This window comes from Periophthalmus magnuspinnatus, chromosome 22 (genome assembly GCF_009829125.3).
Source record: "Periophthalmus magnuspinnatus isolate fPerMag1 chromosome 22, fPerMag1.2.pri, whole genome shotgun sequence".
In the NCBI taxonomy this organism is placed as follows: domain Eukaryota; kingdom Metazoa; phylum Chordata; class Actinopteri; order Gobiiformes; family Gobiidae; genus Periophthalmus; species Periophthalmus magnuspinnatus.
In genome coordinates, this window is record NC_047147.1 from 9,991,874 (window position 1) to 10,014,341 (window position 22,468).

General features: G+C 39.1%; 1 protein-coding gene across 3 annotated transcripts in view; it reads left to right on the forward strand.

The window, feature by feature from the left end:
• daam2 (dishevelled associated activator of morphogenesis 2) overlaps positions 1-22,468 on the forward strand; it is an 86,457-nt gene that overhangs the window by 59,933 nt on the left and 4,056 nt on the right. For 2 of the 3 annotated variants that reach the window (XM_033987731.2, XM_033987732.2), the window contains exons 6-24: positions 3,006-3,339; positions 4,390-4,500; positions 5,562-5,665; positions 5,745-5,811; positions 5,886-6,003; positions 6,113-6,245; positions 8,395-8,453; positions 8,539-8,723; positions 9,202-9,510; positions 9,586-9,693; positions 11,224-11,253; positions 12,657-12,763; positions 14,005-14,089; positions 14,652-14,758; positions 15,351-15,439; positions 17,549-17,717; positions 18,288-18,395; positions 18,482-18,542; positions 19,399-19,530. In XM_033987731.2, coding sequence (XP_033843622.1) covers positions 3,006-3,339; positions 4,390-4,500; positions 5,562-5,665; positions 5,745-5,811; positions 5,886-6,003; positions 6,113-6,245; positions 8,395-8,453; positions 8,539-8,723; positions 9,202-9,510; positions 9,586-9,693; positions 11,224-11,253; positions 12,657-12,763; positions 14,005-14,089; positions 14,652-14,758; positions 15,351-15,439; positions 17,549-17,717; positions 18,288-18,395; positions 18,482-18,542; positions 19,399-19,530 — 2,416 coding nt within the window. The remainder of the gene's footprint in view (positions 1-3,005; positions 3,340-4,389; positions 4,501-5,561; positions 5,666-5,744; positions 5,812-5,885; positions 6,004-6,112; positions 6,246-8,394; positions 8,454-8,538; positions 8,724-9,201; positions 9,511-9,585; positions 9,694-11,223; positions 11,254-12,656; positions 12,764-14,004; positions 14,090-14,651; positions 14,759-15,350; positions 15,440-17,548; positions 17,718-18,287; positions 18,396-18,481; positions 18,543-19,398; positions 19,531-22,468) is intronic. The other variant, XM_055231239.1, reaches the window with a different exon arrangement.

The following is a 22,468-nucleotide window of genomic DNA, read 5'->3' on the forward strand; positions in this document are numbered from 1 at the left end:
GGGTTGCACAGTAGGGCTTGAGAAATACACGGACATCTGGAGAACATTCACAAATGTCCAGACAAACAGATCTTAAACCTCATCTATAAAAACTTATTCTGCATGCCAATACAGACTGCACACATCACACATGTTCACCTTGGCTGGGACTTTTATCGTCCTATAATTGTATATGGAGCCAAACTATACTTTAAAATGGAAATCGGATTATTTATAGAGATATGCGTTGAAACTTCAGTCAGAATGAGGTTGAGGATAGTTCAGCGACCAGTCAGACATAAAGATATTTAAGCAACATTCAAGTGTCGTCATGTCATTTTGAACTCGAATAACAAGAAAGCCCAAGAAAGACCGCACATTACAGTCAGTTGTCATCATGTCTGCATCTTCGGTCATAATATTTTGACCACGTAAACTCATTGATCTGTTTTCCAAACTATACTTTTAAAAAATGTTCCTGTCTCCTTGTATGTGACTGTATTCAATTCATCTATTGTTTGTAGCTCATTTCATAGTTGCTTTTGATTTGTCCTTGAGTTTTTGATCTCAAGAGGTCCTCAAGAATGCTGGCCTTTTCTTTAAGGGTCATTTGCACAATTTGATGGTTCATCTGAGTGGACAAGAGACAAGACCCTCCAGAAATATGTTGCATTGATTCAAGGACAGAGAACTGTGATTTTATTAGAGCGAGAGACATTTAGGGAGTTGTGTTTCAGCTTACTTGAATATTTTGGACATTAGTTTCTACGTTTGTAAGAGCCAATCCCTACTGTATACATTTACCGTGTGTCTGGCAGGCTGTCAACAACCAGCACAGCCGAGTGAAGCGGGCAACAACAAGTGAAGCTTTTTGGATCTAGTGCTCCTTTTTGAACTCCAAGAACAACATCTATCACCATCTGATTTCCATGCATTAATCAGGGAGTGTTCAGCCTAATTTCTCCTGCAGTATGAAAGCTCTCGCCGAGGTGGCCCTGGGATTCATAGCAGCAATCGTCGTCCAAGGAATTCCCTCTGATATAAGATGTGTAACTTTAACACTTGGATTGGTTTAGGCTTTTCTCCACTTTCCAATGTCAGGCTTGCATCTGATCCTAGTTATTTGAAATTTATGACTTTGAATTGTCTACACCTTTCTGCTCACTGTGGATACTGACCAGATGTGGGTAGTAATTGGATTTTTTTCTGTTACAAATAGCAGTTGGTATTTTGGGCTTTACTAAAAACGATTGAATATAATGTGCAGTAGTTAAATGTGCTCCAGCTAACTTCTCTGGTGGAGGGTCTGCAGTATGGATAGTATAGCTGTCGTCTCCATAGAGAGAAGCAGGCAACATTAATAATTTTAATACCATATTGTGGAACATGCCAGACAAAACAATAACATCGCTGTGAAGACCAGCATAAAACAAGAGAACACATGTCTATCTTTCTTATTGCTTTTTTTTTTTTTTTATCTTGTGGCAATATTGCAGAAAGATTGCGCAGTGATCTCATAGTTTTTACATTAGACCCCATTCCTGTCATAACCAGTCATATTAAACAGGAATAAACTATGTGGATTTATTGTTTTTGGCTTTGGGAGACAACGGTATGCACAGTGAGGTACAAACTATTGACCTCCTTGTTGATGGGTGAATGCATAATCCACTTAGTCATATTTCTACCATGTTTAAATTATAACTGTACATTATATGTGCTTTTAGATAACATATTTCTTTGATACTGCATCTCATGAGACTGGCTCCTAAACAAGAAGCTCGCTGTTTGATGCATTATCACAAAAGCCAGACTGCATGGGTCCTTGTATCACATGTGTGTATAATGGACTGTTGACTATGATAGATCTATTCTTCTTATTCTATTATTTTCCTGCTGTTGAAAATGCTGTGAGTGCTTTGAGTTTATATATTGCCAATGCTAGATTAAATATGATATTGTTTAAGATGGAGTTCACATATAGCATGAAAATCTGGCATTGATTGTATGAAGAGTCCTGGCCCGATACACAGTGCAATAATTAAGTCATGATTTGGTTTTGCTGTTGTTTTGTTCCATGCACAGGGAGCCAGGGCAGTGGGAGGGGATGGAATTTGGATCGCATCTTTCTGACACTGTCAAAACAATGTATCTGTTACTGTGAGGCGCTATAAAGTGTGACGTCTCACTTTCATTTTTTCTGGTTGTTTGTGCTTGGGCTGTATTCTCTCCGCACTGTCGCCTCTGTCTCTCTGTGCATCTCCTATCCTCTTACAAGCAGTCTTTTGTTTGCAGTAATTTATGCCTCTGAGAAATCTCCAAGTGGGCAGGTCATTTACTACACAGATGTCACATCCCACTGTTTACTGTTTATGTGTTCTGTCACTCAGCTGCACCACTCTATCCCTCAGACTTGTTGCCTGTAATTACCACTGCTAATTGGTTCTCAATGGGGCACTTTATGGTTTCTGATGTTGTTGATGGACTGAAAAATAAAGCAGTTATTAGTGTTGTTTGACCTTAATCTAATTATTTCCATATTGTGTTCTGCCTCAGCACTTTATCTAATTTTCTTCTGTGGATCTGAGGTGTATTTAAGGTTCACTACTTTATAATCTTTCTTGTGGGGGATTCTGCTGCCTGTTTGTATCCAAAAAGATATTATTGGTTGCCTGGATTGTTCCACATGGTCTTTTATTTCATTTTTCATTTTTCATTCTTACTGTACACGGCTTGCCACTCATTTGACTTGTAGCTTGCCTAGGCAAAGCCATAACCTCTCCATGGAGACAAGCAGCTGGCAGACTTTCAGACTTTCAGCATAAAGTTACATAGTGCACCTTTAATTCTAGTCTTACTTTTGAAAACTTTGATGACTTTACACTGGTTCACATTGGCTACTACATGATGCATATATTTGGATACAATTCTAGTTAGAGATCTGATCAGGTTTATTACACGTACACAAACATTCTCTAAAACCAATATAGAAGCATCAGTTTTAATGTTTCTTTTATTTTCCTCAGGTTTGTAACCCGCTTCATAGAGCTGGACGGCCTCACCTGTCTGCTCAACTTCCTGCGCAGCATGGACTATGAGACGTGTGAGAGCCGCGTGCACACCTCGGTCATCGGCTGCATCAAAGCCCTCATGAACAATTCTCAGGGGCGCGCACATGTCCTGGCCCACCCCCAAAGCATCAACACAATCTCCCAAAGCCTCCGCACAGAAAACATCAAGACCAAAGTGGCAGTGCTGGAGATACTGGGGGCAGTGTGTCTGGTCCCCGGTGGACATAAGAAGGTACTGCAGGCTATGGCTCACTACCAGAAGTACGCAGCAGAGAGGACACGATTTCAGGTAAAAAAAAAAAAAAATGTGGTCACACTATTTTATACTTTGTACTTTTATACATTACATCTACTTCATTAAGTATTGCATAATGCAGCCTACTGTGTAACATCTGGTTATAGCATGTATTTACATAGTAGTTAGGTATTTGAGGTTATGTTATTACAGATTGAAAGCTGTACATAGCATGACAGTGAATGAGGGCTGTGCAATTAATCAAATAGGCTACTGAAAACAAATATTGATCTACAAAAAATACAAACATATACAAAAAAATGTATTTAAATTGTGTACCCTCATCTAATCTACATTGACTTAAAACTTGAATTGCAACTTCTCAAATAAATACAGTACATAAGTGCCAGTGTTCAAATCATGAATTCAGTTATAGCTGTGATTTTATATTTGTTCCTACAATCAAGCTGCACTAACTAAAATTAGAGTTATAATAATCATATGAAGTGGCTGAGTGTAGACAGCCAACACGTGGGTCATTATTGCTTGTAAAAACACTGCGTCAGCTTTTACAGCAGACACGGGCCAGACGAGATTATCAAAAACAGAAATATATTTGAGTAATGTGCAAATAAGACCATGGTCATTTCCATTGACTCACTCCTAAACTACTTGGACAGGATGGCTTGGGGTAAGTCAACATAAGGGCTATATTAAAGACAGGTGAGGATAGTGAACGGGGCCTGTGAGTTATGAAGGTCATTGACTGGCTGTGTGGTGATTTTGGAATGAGTCAACACTCCACATCTCACACCTCCCCAGGGGTTTGTGGTAAATCGTGACACCTCATTTTAAGTCTATGAGAGACTTATGAACCCTTTTAATGTTGCCTTGAGCTATGAGTGTGTATGGGGGGGAGGGGGGTCACAGAAGGGGCTGTGAAGTGAGAACAATGACCTATGTGGTAATACCATCCACTGTTGTGCTTTGTGCTCTATTAGATTTAGGTATTTTAAAACAGTGTTCCTCTTAACTTTGACCATTATTTTAAAGTAATTTAAGCTGCCTTGTTGAGTAATTCTCCTATATTTTCCAATTGAACAGACACTATTAAATGAGCTGGACAGGAGTACGGGGCGCTACAGAGATGAGGTCAACTTGAAAACGGCCATCATGTCTTTCATCAACGCGGTGCTCAACGCTGGAGCTGGAGAGGCAAGAACTCACTACTTAGACGTTAATGAAAATATTGAGCTTTTTATCTTTTTAAATGTGCACTATTCAACTTTTCTACTTTTTTGGTTGTCTCCATGGAGATGCTACCGCCTGATGGAAGTATCTATTTTACATATATTCAATTACATATTTATTTACTACTCGAAATACCTTGAAAACAAGCATTGTTACTGTGTGGGCTCAGCCTCTCCACAAATCTGACCCAGGAAACTTGACTTGGTGGCAGCACCTGCTTGTGTCCATGAGGAAAGATGAGTTTAATGCCATTGTAAACTCCTCAAAGTCATTGTCCATACAGTTGGTCCTCATTTGTTCTCCATTCAGAATTGCAAATAACAAAAGAAGGAACTTGTCAAAAATGTAACGTTTTTTCACCTGCTACCTTAAGTGACATGTCCAGCTCATGTCATTTAATGATTGTTGTTGACAGATGGATAGATATCATTATAAATCATTATATTCAGGTAAGGCAAGACTGTTGACTATTAAAGAGACACATGAGCACATTATGGCAATACTAGTCTCCCTACACACGCTAGGGTCTCCCTACACAGAAGGGTCTACGAGTAGACCCTTCTCATTGTACCCCCGTGTCGACTCCATACTAGAGCGGACCATGCCTTCTCTACCAGAACCCCAAAGCTATAGAATTCCTTGCCTGAGGAACTAAGGTTTGAAAGTGCCTACAGAGTCAGTCATTCTAAGTTAAAAACGCACTTGTATAGAATGGCATTTATACAATAGCAGAGTTATTTTTATTTTGTATTGGTTTAATATGTGGCTTCTGCCTGCTTTGTATCTATATGCAAAGCACTTTGTAACTTTATTAAGAATAAAGTTATTATATGATACATAAAGTTATTATTACAGTGTGGAGCTTCTCATTCATACATCTCCATGGAGACAACCAGATGCTATATCTTCCACTTAAAAAGTTGTATAGTGCCACTTTTAAAATAACGATAAAATTAGTAATATGGTCATAGTAGTCATTATAAACATCAATGCATTAGTTAATTACAGGTGATTTTATATTTTAGGACAACCTTGAGTTCCGACTTCACTTAAGGTACGAGTTTCTAATGTTGGGCATCCAGCCGGTCATTGACAAACTCAGAGAGCATGAAAACGCCACACTCGACAGGTAAAAAGAAATCATGGACTATTGATCATGATTTAACAGAATAAATGTGTAATACTTCCCAATGAATCCACCCTCACAGGCATTTGGACTTCTTTGAGATGGTGCGAAATGAGGATGACTCCGAATTAGCCAAAAGATTTGACATGGTGAGCTTATATTTACGAACCTGTTATTTCTAAGGGAAGCTATTGTATTTACAGTTTACTATTGTTGTTACTAGAACCATGTTGATACCAAGAGTGCTGGTACCATGTTTGAGCTGATCAAGAAGAAGCTGAGCCATTCAGACTCGTACCCACACCTCCTGTCTATCCTCCAGCACTGCCTACAGATGCCCTGTAAGTATTCAGCTGGTTAGCATTAGCATAGCACTGATATCCATGTTATTTTAGGCAGAAATATCATACATCATAATATTCATGTCTAATTTCTTCTTTTGTGTCACAGATAAGCGCAGTGGTCTACAGCACTGGCAGCTTTTAGACCGAATCCTGCAACAGATCGTACTTCAAGACGACAAAGGAGAGGACCCAGATTTGGCCCCTCTCGACAACTTTAGTGTTAAGAATATCATTCGCATGTAAGTTCATTTGATAACACATACCACACATAATGTATAATAATCATAGCAGCTGCAGGGAGTCATGGGCAATATTGAAACCACTGTCAAAGTTGGTTTGGAAGTAGCAGAACAATGAGACAACTTGTTAACCATGAGGCAACCCATACAGTTAGACAAACAAATCTCTCAGTTAAACCTATAATAATAAGACTATTACTATTACTCCATCACTAGTGTAGTCACCATACTAAAATGTTACTTGATTTTGATACAAAGAAAAATGCTTTTAGACAATAGAATGTAATTTCAGCACAAAATAATCTGAAATAGTTTAATGTTATGTGTTCTTAAATTTGTTTATATACAGACAATGACCCATGCAGAACTATTCAGGATTTTTTTTTTTAGTATCAAGTTTCAATACTTTTTTTTAGTAACAACAAGTATCTGGATATTGATTCTTTATTTTTGTACAATCTTATTCATCACATTATTTAATTTAATTAGATTAGTACTTCAGAATAGGTCACACTGTTACACTGTTTTTACTCCTCAACTTGTGTTAAAGCACCTTGCACTATAGTTGGAATTCTGAGCTTGTCCAGACAAAATAATGGTGTGTGCTCCTCTCACATTGAGCGGTTCTATTATTTCACTGTAATGCTTTCTTTTCTACACTTTATATGTTATTTCTAGTCCTAGCCTCAGCTCAGTAATGTATTTGTTTAGTCTATGAAGTTAAAGCACTGTATAACATATAGCAGGGTAGCGTGGTTGGCTTTCTCTTGCTCGTGCCCTGCTCACTAATTCAGACACCATTGTTTGTGCAATCAGCAAGCCGGAGCGGTGTTAAATACTGTACTTGGATGCAACTTCTGAGCAAGTCTGCCCATTACTGTTAAGCGCTGATCCATCACAGGGTCAAATCATATGGCTCGCTTTACACTCCTGCCAGCACCTTGTTGTTTTTCCATAAACTGTAGAGGAGTAAATTATGCCTGCAGAAATATGCACAAAGTGAGATTTTTGTGTTATTTTGGCAGCGTGCCACTTAATGGGTCAAAGTATGTCTCATGTCTTGGAGGGACTTTAAAACAACTGTTCAAACAGCAGAGAGACATGGTCATTTTTCATCAGAAGTTGTTTTGAAAACTGCAGTGACAAGTTACACGTGCATTATTTAACACTATGAGATGATTCTGTTTTTTTCAATGATGTGTGGAGGTTTTTATTTGACAGGTCCAGAGGTGTGTTAGAGTAGCCAACAAAGCTGTAGTGGGGCAGCAGAGGCTTTAATGTATGCTGTTATTGTGTCCAAGGGCAATACACTTCATCTACCTTGTCTTTTTTTAATGTGGTGTCAGAGTGGCTTATTGGTGGTGCGAGAGGCTGAGGGTGCAGATTGGCAGCCTTGCTTCTGTCAGGCTGTGCCAGGGCAGCTGTGGCTACAGAACCAGCACATCTTACCATCATAGAGTATGGAGTGAATGAATGATGTGCAAAATTGTAAAGAATATACTGGTGTTTGGCCTGGTCTTTTGTGAGCTCAGTGAATCGATAGAATAATTAGATCAGCATTGACTTTGTAAACACATTCAGACAATGAACATTAGAAACACAAGGACTATATAGACCAGTCTGATTAATTACTGGCTTACTTTCACGTTGTGAAATTACTCCATTACCCTTGCCTTTTAGGAGCTCGTTATTTTAGTCCATACAATAATCAGTGAATCATTTCTCTTCGACAGGCAAAGCTTCCGTGGAAATTCAAGGTTCAATTTTCTGAAGCTTCTTTCGTCAAAATCCCCAGCCTTTATTGTTGTTTTTTTTCTAACCTTGTTTCTCTCTATATAAATAATTTATCTGACATCTTCCAATGTTTTAAACTAAAGTTATTAACCTTGTGTGCCCATTGTGAAGTTTAATCTTGTATATAATTAAGTCCTTCAGCTCATTATTTTTGCTATAACATTTTACTCCCCAGCTTCAAGGATTATACAGCAACAGTTCAATCAATGTAGTTAATTAATTTGGTCAATATGACCTAAAATCAACTGTGTATTTCCTGGTGGCTTTGATTGGACTGTTGTTGCTTTTTAGAAGCAGTGTTATTGTGCAGGATAAGACCTCTGTCTGTGTTTCTGAAGGAGTGTCTTCATTACAGGCTGGTCAATGAGAATGAGGTGAAGCAGTGGAGAGAGCAGGCAGAGAAGTTCAGGAAAGGTGAGTCACACTGCTCTCCACAGGTGACAATAGAAACACTTACAAATGTGCTGACAAATTACCCCTTCTCTATTTTCACACATAGACCATGCAGAACTGATGGCTAAACTAGAGAAAAAGGAACGTGAATGTGAGACAAAGACCCAAGAAAAAGATGAGATGATGAAGACCCTGAACAAGATGAAGGACAAACTGCAGCGAGAGGGCGTGGAGCTCCGCTCAGCACGAGAACAAGTCCTGGACCTGTCCTCACGCATCAATGACATCGCAGTAAGTAGCGCTTTGTTTCCACCAAACTAAGTGACTGATGAATGTTAGACAAAGATACATCACCTCAACTTCACAACTGAAGCTGCATAACACATGTGACTGTAATTCCAGTGCAGCGTAACGAGCAATCAGCCTGCAGCTGTCCATGAGCGCTGATTATAATCATCAGCACCTGGGCTAATAAACTGTAACACTTACTGTGATATCTCTATGACGGTTCAGTTTATGTGCTAACTAGGCTAATGGAGTCCATATTTAACATGTGCAATTAAACCAGTCACACTGCCCAAAGTAATCTGGGCACATTCCACTAATATGCCAATGGTAATAAAAGTAGCAACAATATACAGGATTTTTGTCTTATGGGGTTAAGTTTATGAAATTAATTGCATTTTGTCAAAAATATAACCAAATGAAAACTAGAAAAAAAAAGTTAATTCTCCCTCTAAGCTGACTTTTATTTTTTACTCTCTTATAGACGGGCAACATGCCATTTCCCCCTGCACCTCCTCCCGGTGGTCCTGCTGGCCCCATGATCCCTCCCCCTCCTCCCCCCATGAGTGCTGGCTTCCCTCCTCCTCCCCCTCCTCCTCCCATGAGCTGTCCCCCTCCACCACCTCCTCCCCCTCCTCCTGGGGCTCCTCCACCTCCTCCAGGAGCACCACCCATGTTCGGTGCCCCTCCACCTCCTGTGCCCTCTTTCAGCTCAGCTAACACGCAACGCTCCAAGTCCATTCCACAGCCGTCACATCCGCTCAAGTCCTTCAACTGGGCCAAACTGGGAGAGGTGAGACAACACATAACTCCCCACACTTACTCAAAAATGTTGCACAAACATTAAACATTTTTATATCTCCTTCAGCATATGATCAACGGCACGATCTGGAATGAGATAGATGACCTCAGAGCTTTTGAAATCCTCGACCTAAAAGATATAGAGAAGATGTTTTCAGCCTATCAGAGGCAGCAGGTTTGCATTTATTAACTTGTTTTCTTACCATTCACAATTTGATGACTTTAGTGCATGTTTTAAAGATTATAAAACTTTATCATGATGTTTCAGTAACTGTACAAAGTGTGAAAGTGAGAGTGGTTGAGGCTACTACACACAAGTTTGGCTTCAGGCTAACATGAGTTCTCTATTGAATGCTCTAATGTAGAAATGACAGCTTGGCCATAGTGTCTTTATAGATGAATAAATAGATGAATGACGGCATCATCACAGGCTCATGTTTTACTAGCACACAGAGGAACCAGTCATTTGCACTGGTCACAAGGAGTCACGGTACACAAGGGGGTTTCCTGAGCTTTAATAAGGAAGCAATTGATTCAAGCATCATGAAGTGAAGACTATTTAAAGGGGTAATTGTTTCCTCTTGATATGACACACAGCACATGTCTCCCCCACTGTGCTACAAACTACTTTATAATTACACACAGTAGCGCCATTAATGCTGCTACTGAAAGCAACTGTATTTATGTATGGCTTAAAACTGGGACTGTGCAAAATGACATTCCTCATGTTGATTGATCTGTATTTTCAATTCACTTTTATCTTTTCTTATCAAAAACAAATAAAAATGGCGTCCAGTATTAATTTCCTCAACATAAATAAAGTCTGAACTCTGCTCCAAACCACATATATATATATTTTTTTCCCAAGTACTGGCTGTAGACCTCTTGATTAAAAAGACACAAGCTCATCACTGACTATTAGAAATGACTGAATCTTGATTAATTGCACAGCCCCACTTAAAACTCAATAGAAATCCCTTTTGTGATGATCAAGTTCACAGAGTTGCCATTGAACTCACCCCTGATGTGTCTTCTTGCTTTACTTGACATTCAACGCCAAAGCACCACTGGTTTCTTCTGTGTTGTATTTAAGGGTAACGGGTCATTCCAGGTTGTTGCTGACAGTGATTTGCTGTGGGTATTTATTTATACAGTGCAGGTTTTTATTGGCTCAGCTAATGGTTAAATGCAGATCTCCAAGGATCAAGCCACATAAAATCCTGAGATCTTCCTGGCTTTGACAACGCAGTTCCATTTGGCAACAGCAGCTTTCAGTTAAACCAAACAATAAGGCAGACGATGTTTATAAACGGCATGATGGCATTTTTAACATTGGTTTTTGAGACAGAAAAAACTTGTTGCCTTTTGCCCTCTGTAGGATTAGTTACCACACTCATTTTTCACGTTCTTGTTTTCCCATGTCAAGACAGATGTAGATGCAATCAAAAAGAATATATTAAACAAACATGACCCTTAAACTCAAATAAAATACTGCTTTTCCATTGCCGCAGCTCAGATAAATCTTCTGTCATGAGTCTGTGATGATTTCAACAGTAGAAGACGGCTCTTTTTCAGCTTCAGCTTGTAGTATGCTTAGTAGTAGATCTTTCCTCCAGCCACAATGCTTATATTTCTGCCTGAATGCTAATATCTGCATGTGTTTCTGATTTGTGTGTGTCTCTGCACTCTCCGATTGCCTGCGCAGGACCTGCTCACTAACCAATCATTCAAACAGGTGAGTTGAGGTCTCCCAGACATGTTTTTCCACTATTCGTTCAAGTGTGGCTCTGCTATGACCAGCCTAAGTAAAGTCTACTAATAAATTGGCAAATGCAGCAATTGTAATATGTAGCTAATATTGTTTATTCTGTAAACTAAATAGTCTCTTTGTGGTCCTACTTTGCATAAAACCTTCATTTTTAGTCTGTAGTTTAGGCCTCTATAAACGTGCTCTGTTATGCATGTTATTCTTGTGTTAGTTTAGCAGTTCATATTTCAGGCTTCTCTCAAACGCTATTGCTCTCAGACGGGTTTAACATGCATTGTGAACAGAATTTTGTTTCTAAAATATCAATCAGAAAACAATCTAAAATTGGTTCAGTGCTCCAACATATGCTCTGTACATCCCAAACTGAATGATGCCCCTTAAACATTATATATTTAGAAAGTATAGAGTTGGTTTGCTGAAACTAGCTAGTACTTTTGGTTAGCCTAGCGTGGGCGGAGTTGACTTTGGCTGTGCCCCAGTGAATGGGAGTTGCCCTCTAACCTAGCGCCAACCTCAGGCTGCTGCCAGACTATGCAGGTCAGGGCAGCCATGGAAAATGACATTTTCTTTACAAGCAGCATCTGTTTTACATACGTCATAGACAGCAGTGGAGTGGAGGAAACCAACTCAGATCACAAATAGAACAGGCTTAAAATGCAGCTCCAATCAGCTTCTCTGACATTCCTCCCTTTTTGTGGATTTCTGAAACAACAATTGTGTGAAGTTTACAACAATTAAGAAATGTTTATGAGGTTTTATGCTTTGATTCTTGTCCAGAAATCTGTTCAGAATCATGCTTTATAGCACTGTTATCAGACAAAATCAGACAAACTCAAAGGTATTTGGTAAAGTACTACATTACTGTCTAATTTGTACTAGTAGTCAGTATACTCAGGTAGACAAAACAGATGACAATATTCATTGACTGTAGCATTAATGTGTAATCAATTATTTTGCTTAAGAACTTATTACTCAAGTAGTAGGAATAAAGTATTTAATATGATAAAACTGCTTATTGAAGTACAAATCATTCAAGATTTACTCAATTAAATCCTTATCCAACTCTTCTGCAGTTCGGGCTTTCATCCATGCACTTACATCAGTTAATTCAAGGATTTTTAACAGTACTCCCATTGTGGCTTCATGGTGTGTTCATAATGCATGACACACTCCGAGTAGCTGACTTCAAAAGCTGGTCACGGAAAACTGAGCTGTTGCCAACTTTAAAATTTGAGTTTACTGTGTTCCCCAGTCTTTATTGTTACACCAGTCACTTCCCCTTTTTCTTTAATATCTGTCCAAAATGACTTAATTAATGTTAAGAAGCCAATGCAATGTTTTTATGATTCTTTCCATTCTTCTTGTTGCAGAAAGAAACCGGCTCAATGGACGACTTGTATGTAAGCACGAGGAAGGTCAAAGAGCTGTCAGTCATAGACGGCAGGCGTGCTCAGAACTGTGTCATCCTGCTTTCAAAGTACGTACCGCTGTTTGGTCTGCAACACATGTCAGAGAGAATGAACGTCATTGCACACGTGTAAATGTAATCACATTTCTAAAAGTGCACCTGGTGACACAGTAAACGTCCGGGTCATAGACATAACTCACTCAGTCTGACAGTTACTTTTTATGTTTTAGTTGAGTTTTCAGTGTAGCAATGAACAGGGCTGCTGTCAGGCGATAATTATTATATCCACTTGTCGTTCAGTAAATAAAAGCTGGAATAATATTTTTGGTATTCTGTGTTTATCATGTGAGCATTTTCTTTGCAATAATGGGAAATGTGTTCTTACCTTTTTTAGTATATCAACATTTGAACTGTAGAGCATAGAATAATTAGCATATACAGCTCATTAATGACGCCAACTAACTACTGTTGGCTTTTCAGTCTGTTATTTATTTCTTAAAGCTTGTGTTTCTTTTATCATGTTCTCTTAGAAGACGTTTAATGAGATAGTCCTGATATAGAGTTATTGCATCAGTGGCGTGAAGTATTTTAATTGTAATTTTATTGTCTATAAATACATCACATTTCAACTTATATTTGTGACACTTTGAGGGAAACCAAATAATGTGGGTTTTTTTTGTTTTTTTAGACTTTAATTATTATTGTTGCTTGTGGACCTAATATGATAATACTCAATAAACAACTCTTAACATATATGAATAATTTTATCCACAGTACCCCACATTATTGTCATCCCAGTCGGTCTGGTTGCATTAAATAACCCTTGGGGGGGATCTCCCTGTGGCCTCTAATCAATTGCCATAATTTAAAACCCACACTGCAATATGTTCCCCTTTTTGTACATCTTTAAGCAGTGATTGTCCAGAGTCCTTTGAGAACCATGCCTCGCTTTTCTTTACAGATCAATAACTAAGCTTTCCCAAACCTCTCTGTCTGAAAACAATGCTGCATAGATCATGAACTCTGGTGTCTGTCGAAAGCTAAAAGACCCTGGGGCACAAGCCAATGCCAAATGGGGCCAGCATTAGGTCAATATGTCTTTCATGCACAGACTAACAATGCCATTATTGATCCACCCCGGCACACTTAACGCTGATCACGTGCACTCGCAACAGCTGGCCAGGGTCCCAGAGTAGGGCTAGTGTCACTTACAGCTCTTTAAGACACTCTATAATCTGGATAATCTAATCAATTATGGGCATTAATTGAAACAAATTACTTTATCTCTAATTATGTATTTCTGTTTGCAGGTTGAAAATGAGCAATGAAGAAATTAAGAGGGCAATTCTAGAGATGGACGAGAGAGAGGAACTCGCCAAAGACATGTTGGAGCAGGTAATCAGGCAGAACTGTTTCTCAAACTGAGGTGTGGGGGCCTCTAGTGGTACTTTTTAAATTGAGAGAAAGCTTTTTTTTCTATTTGACATTTGGCTCATTATAGAAAAGTCATAGATTAATATTTAAGTCATTACTGGACTTACTATTGTGTATACTTTGTTTAGTCCAAATTTGGACTTAATTAAATTTTCGTATTTACAATGTCCCATGTAATTTTTGTGACTGCTTAAATCATTATGTATTTTCTGGTAGGGAGTCTGCTGCCTGCCTGAGGTGTTATTGTTCCACAGTATGGCACTGAACTTATCTATCTCACATTTATTAAATGACATTTTTGTTGAAAACATGCATTCTTCCTGTGAGAGAGCTCAGCTCTGCACAGACCTGACTTGTAAACACCAGTAGGTGGCAGATCCCCCACTGGGAAAAATAGGTTTCATAGTGCGCCTTTAACTCTTTGGATTGAAGTTGGTTTTAGACTGATTTTCATTCATCAAAGCTGCTTGGTTGTATAACAAATGCCACAATGTAGTAACTCAAATATTGTGTGTGTTTTTAGCTGCTAAAGTTTATCCCAGAGAAGAGCGACATCGACCTTTTGGAGGAGCACAAACACGAGCTGGAGCGGATGGCCCGGGCTGACCGCTTCCTCTTTGAGATGAGCAGGTACCCTGTGTTATCCCACCAAAGCCCTCTTTTATTCTTTGATATGCCAAGACAGGTTTTAATAAAGGTCTGCCCTTGTAGTCTTTGCTCTACAGCAAACACATTGCTCGTTCAAGCTCAGTAGGTTTATGAACTGTAGTAGGAGGCAGTGATAAGAAGTTATAGCACAAGTTGATTCATCTTTCAACTAAAAAGGTTGTTCTGCCCTGTACTTGGAGGGCTGTATTACACCAGAGAGCAGTGACATTTTGAGTTTTATATTTCATGAATGCCTCATTAATTTATGTTCTGAAATTAGATTCAGCAAGTTGTTCCTCCGCATAAATCAATGTGTTCTTGCTTCTCATCCAGTATGTCTCTTGTTTGACAATACTAGTATTGTGTTGCATATTCGTAAAAAAAACAAAAAACAAAATGTGTTTATTTAATACAGATTGGGTTTTCAGTTTTTTTGGAGTATGTTCAAATTAAGTGCATCGTTGTGATATTCATTGAAAGCCACATTGTGTATTGTGTGTATAGTGTGGTCCCCTGTGGTTCCCCTCCCTACAATAAAATATAACATGCCCTCATTTGTTTCTTTGGTTTCCAGAATCGACCACTACCAGCAGCGACTGCAGGCTTTGTTCTTCAAGAAAAAGTTTGCAGAGCGACTCGCTGAAACCAAGCCCAAAGTTGAAGGTAAGGACATACGCTTAAGGGGGCTATAAAACGCCCTTCGAACAGAGGCCACACTTTTGTGGAATATTGAGTTATTGTTCTGTTTCCAAAACTTAATTAATTCTTTTCCTCTGTGCCCTAAATCTGAGCTGATGTTGAGAACATGCTCACACAAGCGATAAACTATCCACAGAAATCAAATGAAAGATTATAAGGTTATGCCACATCATAGTGTATACACTTAGACGTTTACAAGCAAAAACATGTTTCAGACACTAAACATGTCAGCAGCTCAAAGCTTAGTCTTTTCGACAGTATCTTGTGAAATTCGTGCACAGTAAGTTGTTTGCACGCTGCAGCCCTCTCCCTGTAGTGAGCAGTCAGTTGCCAGGAGCCTGTTTTGGAAAGCTGGCTTGTGTTGAGAGGGAAGAGCCTCTCTCATAAACCCGACTTCAGAGGCAGCGGCTGCAGTGATGGACGTGTGTGTGGGAATACGGGTGTGTCGCTTTTGAGCTGTCACAAGCCTCTCCACACCAGAACTACTATAAAGGCTTTTCACAAAAGTCATATTCAGAAGGGGAGCAAAAGGAAAAAGTACCAATTTTAAGTAGAAGTAGAAGTAAAAGTACTAGTAATAATAATTAATGTAAGGTTAAAGTTGTATTATGTACCTTTTTTGAGGGTGACCTGCTTGCCTCCATGGTGATGTTACTTATTACAGTGAGTAGGCTTGCCTCTCCAGAGATCTGAACTGTAACTTAGCGGCATCAGTCGTCTTCATGGACATAATAAGTTTAATGACGTAGTGTGGAAAATTCAAAACAAAGCAATACAATTTTCATGGCAACGAGCAGGTGGCAGACGCCCCACCAAAAAAGTGATGAGGTGCACCTTTAATGTAGATACATACTATTACCATTATTGCTATTAATTGAACCACTTTTAATAGTAGTTCTCTAATCCAGTTACTACAATATAAAGCACTGGTGTTGGCTGACGTTTGCCAGTCAAGTTGTCAAATTCAAACCAAATGTATTCATGCATTGGCCTTATATAATGCATTTCTTACCACTGGGAATGTAAATTAAGGACTTGTGTGTAATCTGGTTTGCTTCTGATTCAGTCCTTCATCACACTCAAATGCTCATAAATCACATTGTCGATTAGCACGTGTAATAAAGTCATCTGCGTTTTCTTATTATTCATGTCATAACCTGGACCACTTATGGACCACCCAGTATGTTGAACAGAGCCATTGAACACATCTAAAAGTACAATTGTGGTACTGCAGTAGACAGGTCTCAGCAATAACAGTATGACTGTAGTTGATGATTTTCACATACACTGCTGTCACGGGAAGCACCTGCAGTTTGCCAAAGCGATGGGGACTCCGGGGGGAACAAGTGAACCTGTTCCCCTGCTGTTTTAGAGATGATGCGTTTCCCTGGTGACCCACACAAACCCTGATCAATCATTATGAGGAATGTGTGCTGTAAAAGGCAGCCTGAGGTTAGGACCATGTACAGTCACATCTGGGTCAGTGGGGAAGGAGGAGAAAAAGTAATTAAAGCTTGTTTGTGGTGCACAAAGAACAGATGAAAACAAAAAAATAAAGTCATAGGGAAAATTGTAACTATTTCAGAAGCACAAATAAGAGGGTTGTCCATAAAAATCAAGATACCAATTAATTCTAAAACTAATTTTGAAACTGAAAACATAAGAAAACATCAGGACAAAATCGGAACGTTACTGAATAGTTACTAATGGTCTCTTGATTTATACCAGAACTAGTATACCACTAGGTGTTGAAAATTGCATTCTGTTGTCCAAAAAAAATCTATACCAAGTGTTTCCTTTGATTTAATTAAGGGTGTGTTGATTTTTTGTATTGTGACAACACCATTCCAAAAAACATAAATCTGAATATAAAGTTCGTTTTAACTGGATCTTCTATGTCACATTAGCAGTACTTTGATTTAATAAAACTGGCCACATATCTACTATTGTTTTTATAATAATCGTAACACTAAAATTTGACATTATGGCATTCCTATGAGCAACATAACAGTTTCCTCAGTCGATGTGAATTATATGATGCCTACAACTGCACCTTTTTCTCTCATCTTGTAGCTCTCCTCCATGCGTCTAAGGAGGTGGTCCGGAGCAAGCGGCTGACTCAGATCCTGGAGGTGGTTTTAGCCTTTGGGAACTTCATGAACAAAGGCCAAAGAGGAAACGCCTTTGGTTTCAAGGTTTCCAGCCTCAACAAAATCGCTGACACCAAGTCCAGCATAGACAGGTGAGAATCTTCCATCAAGACACAACATGGTAGGCAGATGCACTTAGCAGGACCATGCCTGTTTCCTGGATGTATTGTCAAGTTTCCAAAATGGGTGCTAAAAATGTACATTGAATGCTTTGTTGAGAAATAACTCCACAAACCATGACTATAAATGTATACTAGTTATATTTAGTCACACATTTGGATCAAGACTAAACTTTTTTCATAAAACCATGGTGACAGGGTAAATAAAGACCACACCAAAAGTACAGCACTATTTTCCACTGCTCAAAAGTAAACTCGAAGGACCTCTAACTTCACGCCAGCACTTCACTTCCTGTCAGCCTGTTCCAATGCATGATGGGAACTGCAGTCCAGATTCCAAGATGTTTGACCCTGAGTGGCCCGTGTAATGTTTCCCCTGACACGCCAACCAAAAATGCTGTACTCTGCAGCCATGGACTGTAAATCACCTTTTTAAATAATCCCATTTCAAATAGACCATAAAAATGAGGTTGTAAAAATATTTTCCTTAGAGATACGAATCGTTTAATTTATTTTTCATGTTTGATTTGTCGTTGATAACAGGAATATTACCATGTTGCACTATCTGATAATGATCTTTGAGAAGAACTATCCAGACACACTCCACATCCAGAATGACCTCAACAATGTGCCAGAGGCTGCAAAAGTCAAGTAAGTCTGTTTAAATACTAAATCATGATGTACTATAATAAAAAATACATTTGAAATTAATTTAGCTTCTTTTTGTTTCTTGTTAGCTTGGCAGAGTTGGAAAAAGAAGTGCACCATATCAAAAGTGGACTGAAAGCACTAGAGGCGGTGAGTTTGGTCTGTGATGTGTCACAATCCTTTGCGCTGGTTTTCTGAGGGTCTGTAATTATGTTTTCAAGTTTGGCAGAGATGGACACTTGGGTGAGGTGTTCAAGTGCCAATAATGTTCTGCGGAAAAGTGACACACCACATGATACAGTGGCACCCAAAGTCACACACTGTCACATGTAGAATCATGGCAAATTAAATTGGCAATCTTGCATGAATAAAATAAGCGCAAGGCAAGTTTATTTGTATAGAACAATTCACAAAGTAATTCAAAATGCTTTACAGAATAAAAAAGACATTTAAAATCACAATACAACAAATTAAAACCTAAATAATCACAATCATCATAAAATTAACATTAAAGGAGAAAAGTGCAGAATAGAAAACTTTCAAAAGTATAATACAATTGTTAAAGGTGCACTGTGTAACTTTTCAGGTGGAGGTGATTGCTTTGCCTGGAATGTTCTACATTAGAGCAATAAAGTTATTCAATAACAGGTGCACAAAAAAATACATTGAAAAACATGCACTCCTATCAAGAGAGGGCTCACCTGTCCAGAGATGGGATCTGTAGGTTGACATTACCTGATTGTTTCTATGAATATATATGCAAGTTTAATGCCATTATGTGGAACATTTGAAGTAAAGAAATAACACCTTCATTGAGCCTAGCAGGTGGTGGACCCTCCACCAGAAAATTTGCAAAGTGCCCTTTTAAGGGCCATTGTTTCCTTGTTTTCTTCTTGCATGCAGACAAAGGTTGATATCCTTGTTAAACCAGACAAAAATACATTTTACTTTCTATGGGTTGTCCTGTTAACAGACTAAAATGTATATGTATATGTTGTATCTTTAGGAGCTTCACTATCAGCAGAGCAGGACGAGGGAACGCGGGGACAAGTTTGTGGCGGTAATCGGAGACTTCATCACCGTGGCTGGCTTTAGCTTCTCTGAACTGGAGGACCAGCTGAGCGAGGCCAAGGACAAGGTAGTTAAACGCTTCTACATCCACTTGTAAAGCGTATGTTGGGCTGGATTAGCACATGTGGGTGGCTTCGCTGCTTGCTAGCTTTGCCAAGTCTTCAAGTCAGACTGGAAAAGTGTTGAAGAAAGACAAAACTCTAAAGGGAGAGAACTTAAACCCTTAAAGTTCACAACAGACAGAAAGTGGATAGTTTGTCTCTAGCATTGTACATTAACATAACCTCCTTTCTTTACAAGTGGGAGAACCGGCCTTCTGAACTCTGCAGGCTTGCAAACTGATGGATTGTAGGAAATATGTAATGTGAAAGTATCTCTGGGACTTGGAGAGGAACTCTTAGAAGACAGCATTGAGATTTATTCGAACATTGAGTTTGCTGGCCTTTGGTGCTCCACTGCACATTTAGCATTTTGATGATGACATGTTGGCTGCAAGACACAAAGGAGCATCCAAAAGTGACATTACATATAACATTTTGAATAGGGATTTCATAAAGGTTGTTAAAAGTATAAATAGGTCAATGTTGATGTCAAAGGAAATGGAGGAGGAGGAGCTCGGCTTTGGTTGCTTCTGTAAAACAAAAGAGGCTGTGTTTGGCTATTCTCCTCACACTCTGACTGTCTGCGTCAGGGAGTTAGTGCTGCCGGGCTGGGGAATCTGACGTATTAACTCAGCATGTCAAGACTCTTTGACAAGTTTCCAGCTGAATGCAAATGTTTGGGTGTATCTGGGCTAGTCTCTAGGAATAAGTAAAACAGCTAAGTACCGGTAGTATTACAGCAACCGTATGATATTTTTTTCAAAGATATTTTTAGGGTACAGGCTTTATTTAAAGGCACAGTATATTATAAAATGGGGGGTGAAGAGTGGGATAGACATTCGACAAAGCAGCCGCAGGGAACTGAGCTCATAACATTGAGGTGTAGTTAATAACAGAAAAAAGGACCTTCAAAAGAGCTAAAAGAGCTAAAAAACAAGACATCAGGGAATCTTAAGGAAAGGGGTAACCATTCCTTACACAGCTGGTGTGTCTGAAAAGCTTCAGAGAATTTTTAGACACTATGAAATTCTGGTCTATTTCAAACCTACAAACACTTTAAGACAAAAATTGGTTAACCCAGAGGACAAAACCTCGAGCCACAAACAAAGTAATGTGGTCTACTCCATTCAGTGTAGGGAAGACTGCAGAGAGCGTTATATTAGGGAAAGTAAACAGCCACTCCATAAGAAAATGTAACAACACCATCACGAGAGCTCCTCGGAACCTCAGTCTGCCGTGCATCTCCATCTCAAAGCCATTAACCATTGCTTTGAAGATAGTTTGGTACAGATCTTAGCCAGAGAAAAGAAATGGTTTGAGAGGGGGCTTAAGGAAGCAGTTTTTGTTAGGAAAGACAATCCTTTCTTGAACAGGAATGGGGGGCCTTAGACATCATCTATCTCCTATTTATAACTCCATCCTTAGACCCAAATCAAGTCAAAGAAAACAATAGGACTAGCCAGTATGCTGATAGGTGTGCGGACACCCATTAGGGGTCTGAATGGTTATGCTAAGTATGACTCAGACACAGTTCACACTTCGCGTATCTCACTAGACCTACTCTACAAACAGAAACTGTAAACAATAGGTGTGTTAGTGTCAGTGTAGCTAGCTCCTTCCTTCAGATTGATATAAGGCAGTGTCCATCAGTGATCTGACCAGAACTGAAGAAGTGGCTTGGAGCAGGGAAATGTCTTCACTCCTACAACTTTTAGTTCAGTTGACACATTTGAATTTTCTTTTACTTAATAGAAATTATTACCACTGTACCATCCATAGATAGGAGACCATTTTAAGCAACATGTGATTTTTGTCCTTAAAGTTTAGAATTGTGAAAGAAGTGAGACAATTTCATATAAACTATAAAACTGTCAGTCACATGTCTACACATTTTGGGGTTTTCCAGTTTGCAGTGGTCAGTGTCTGTCTACTCTAAATAGTTACTGGACCTCAATGAAGAATTTGACAGAAAAGTGTTCAAATATATAACACATGACTTACTCGGGTGTGGAGCTGCGTAAGTCATGTTGTCAAAAAGGCAGAAAACAATTCATCCATGCTCAGTTTTGTGTGCACCGTTTACCACTAGTAACATGGTATGACGAAAGAAGCTATATTGTAGACATTTATCCTCTTGGAAAGTTGTTTACTGCTTGTTGGAATTTAAACTTTACTTCCTGTATTTTTCGATGTGTGTGTGTTTACTCATTTAGCACAGACCCAGGGGGACGACAGGAAACGGATCTGACCAGACACATAATTACAGGAGCGAGAGAGAGATGGTGGCGGTGGTTGCCATGGCTGCCAGCCCATAATAACAGGATGGTTTTGCATCCTCAGAAAAGAATGAGTTCATATCCTCACACTTGAGGCCATATGGAGTGTTTAAGCCACTCACAAACTCAAATCACGTGATACAGTGAATCCCACTGTAAAATGAATGGAGTAGTGTGCACCTTTATACTAGGTCAAGCGTTATATGAAAAGGAATGGGCATTCAATCCAGTATATTTTATATAGCCTCACAGGGCTTCACAAAATTCTTGATTTAACCAACATAAAGTTAGAAAATCAAATGAACCAGCATTCACACGAAACAGTGAAGTAACTGTCCCAGAGCATATCCTGTTCTCAGACCCTCTTCCTTGGCAAGGAAAAAACTTTTTTGAAACAGTAGCAACTCAAAAGAATTTGAAATGTAAAATATATTCAATTTGGTTAAAGCTGGCAAACACTTCCTGGACATCTTGTTTTGAGCAGGGGAATGTGTGCTGTTGGCTGTAGGCATCATCTTGGCAAAGTTCATGAGACAGATGGCACAGCAGAGTGGACATACGGTGGTCAAATGTAGTCAAGCTTCTTGGGTTGCTTTTGCACTAACATTTAGAGAGCAGTTTCAGGACC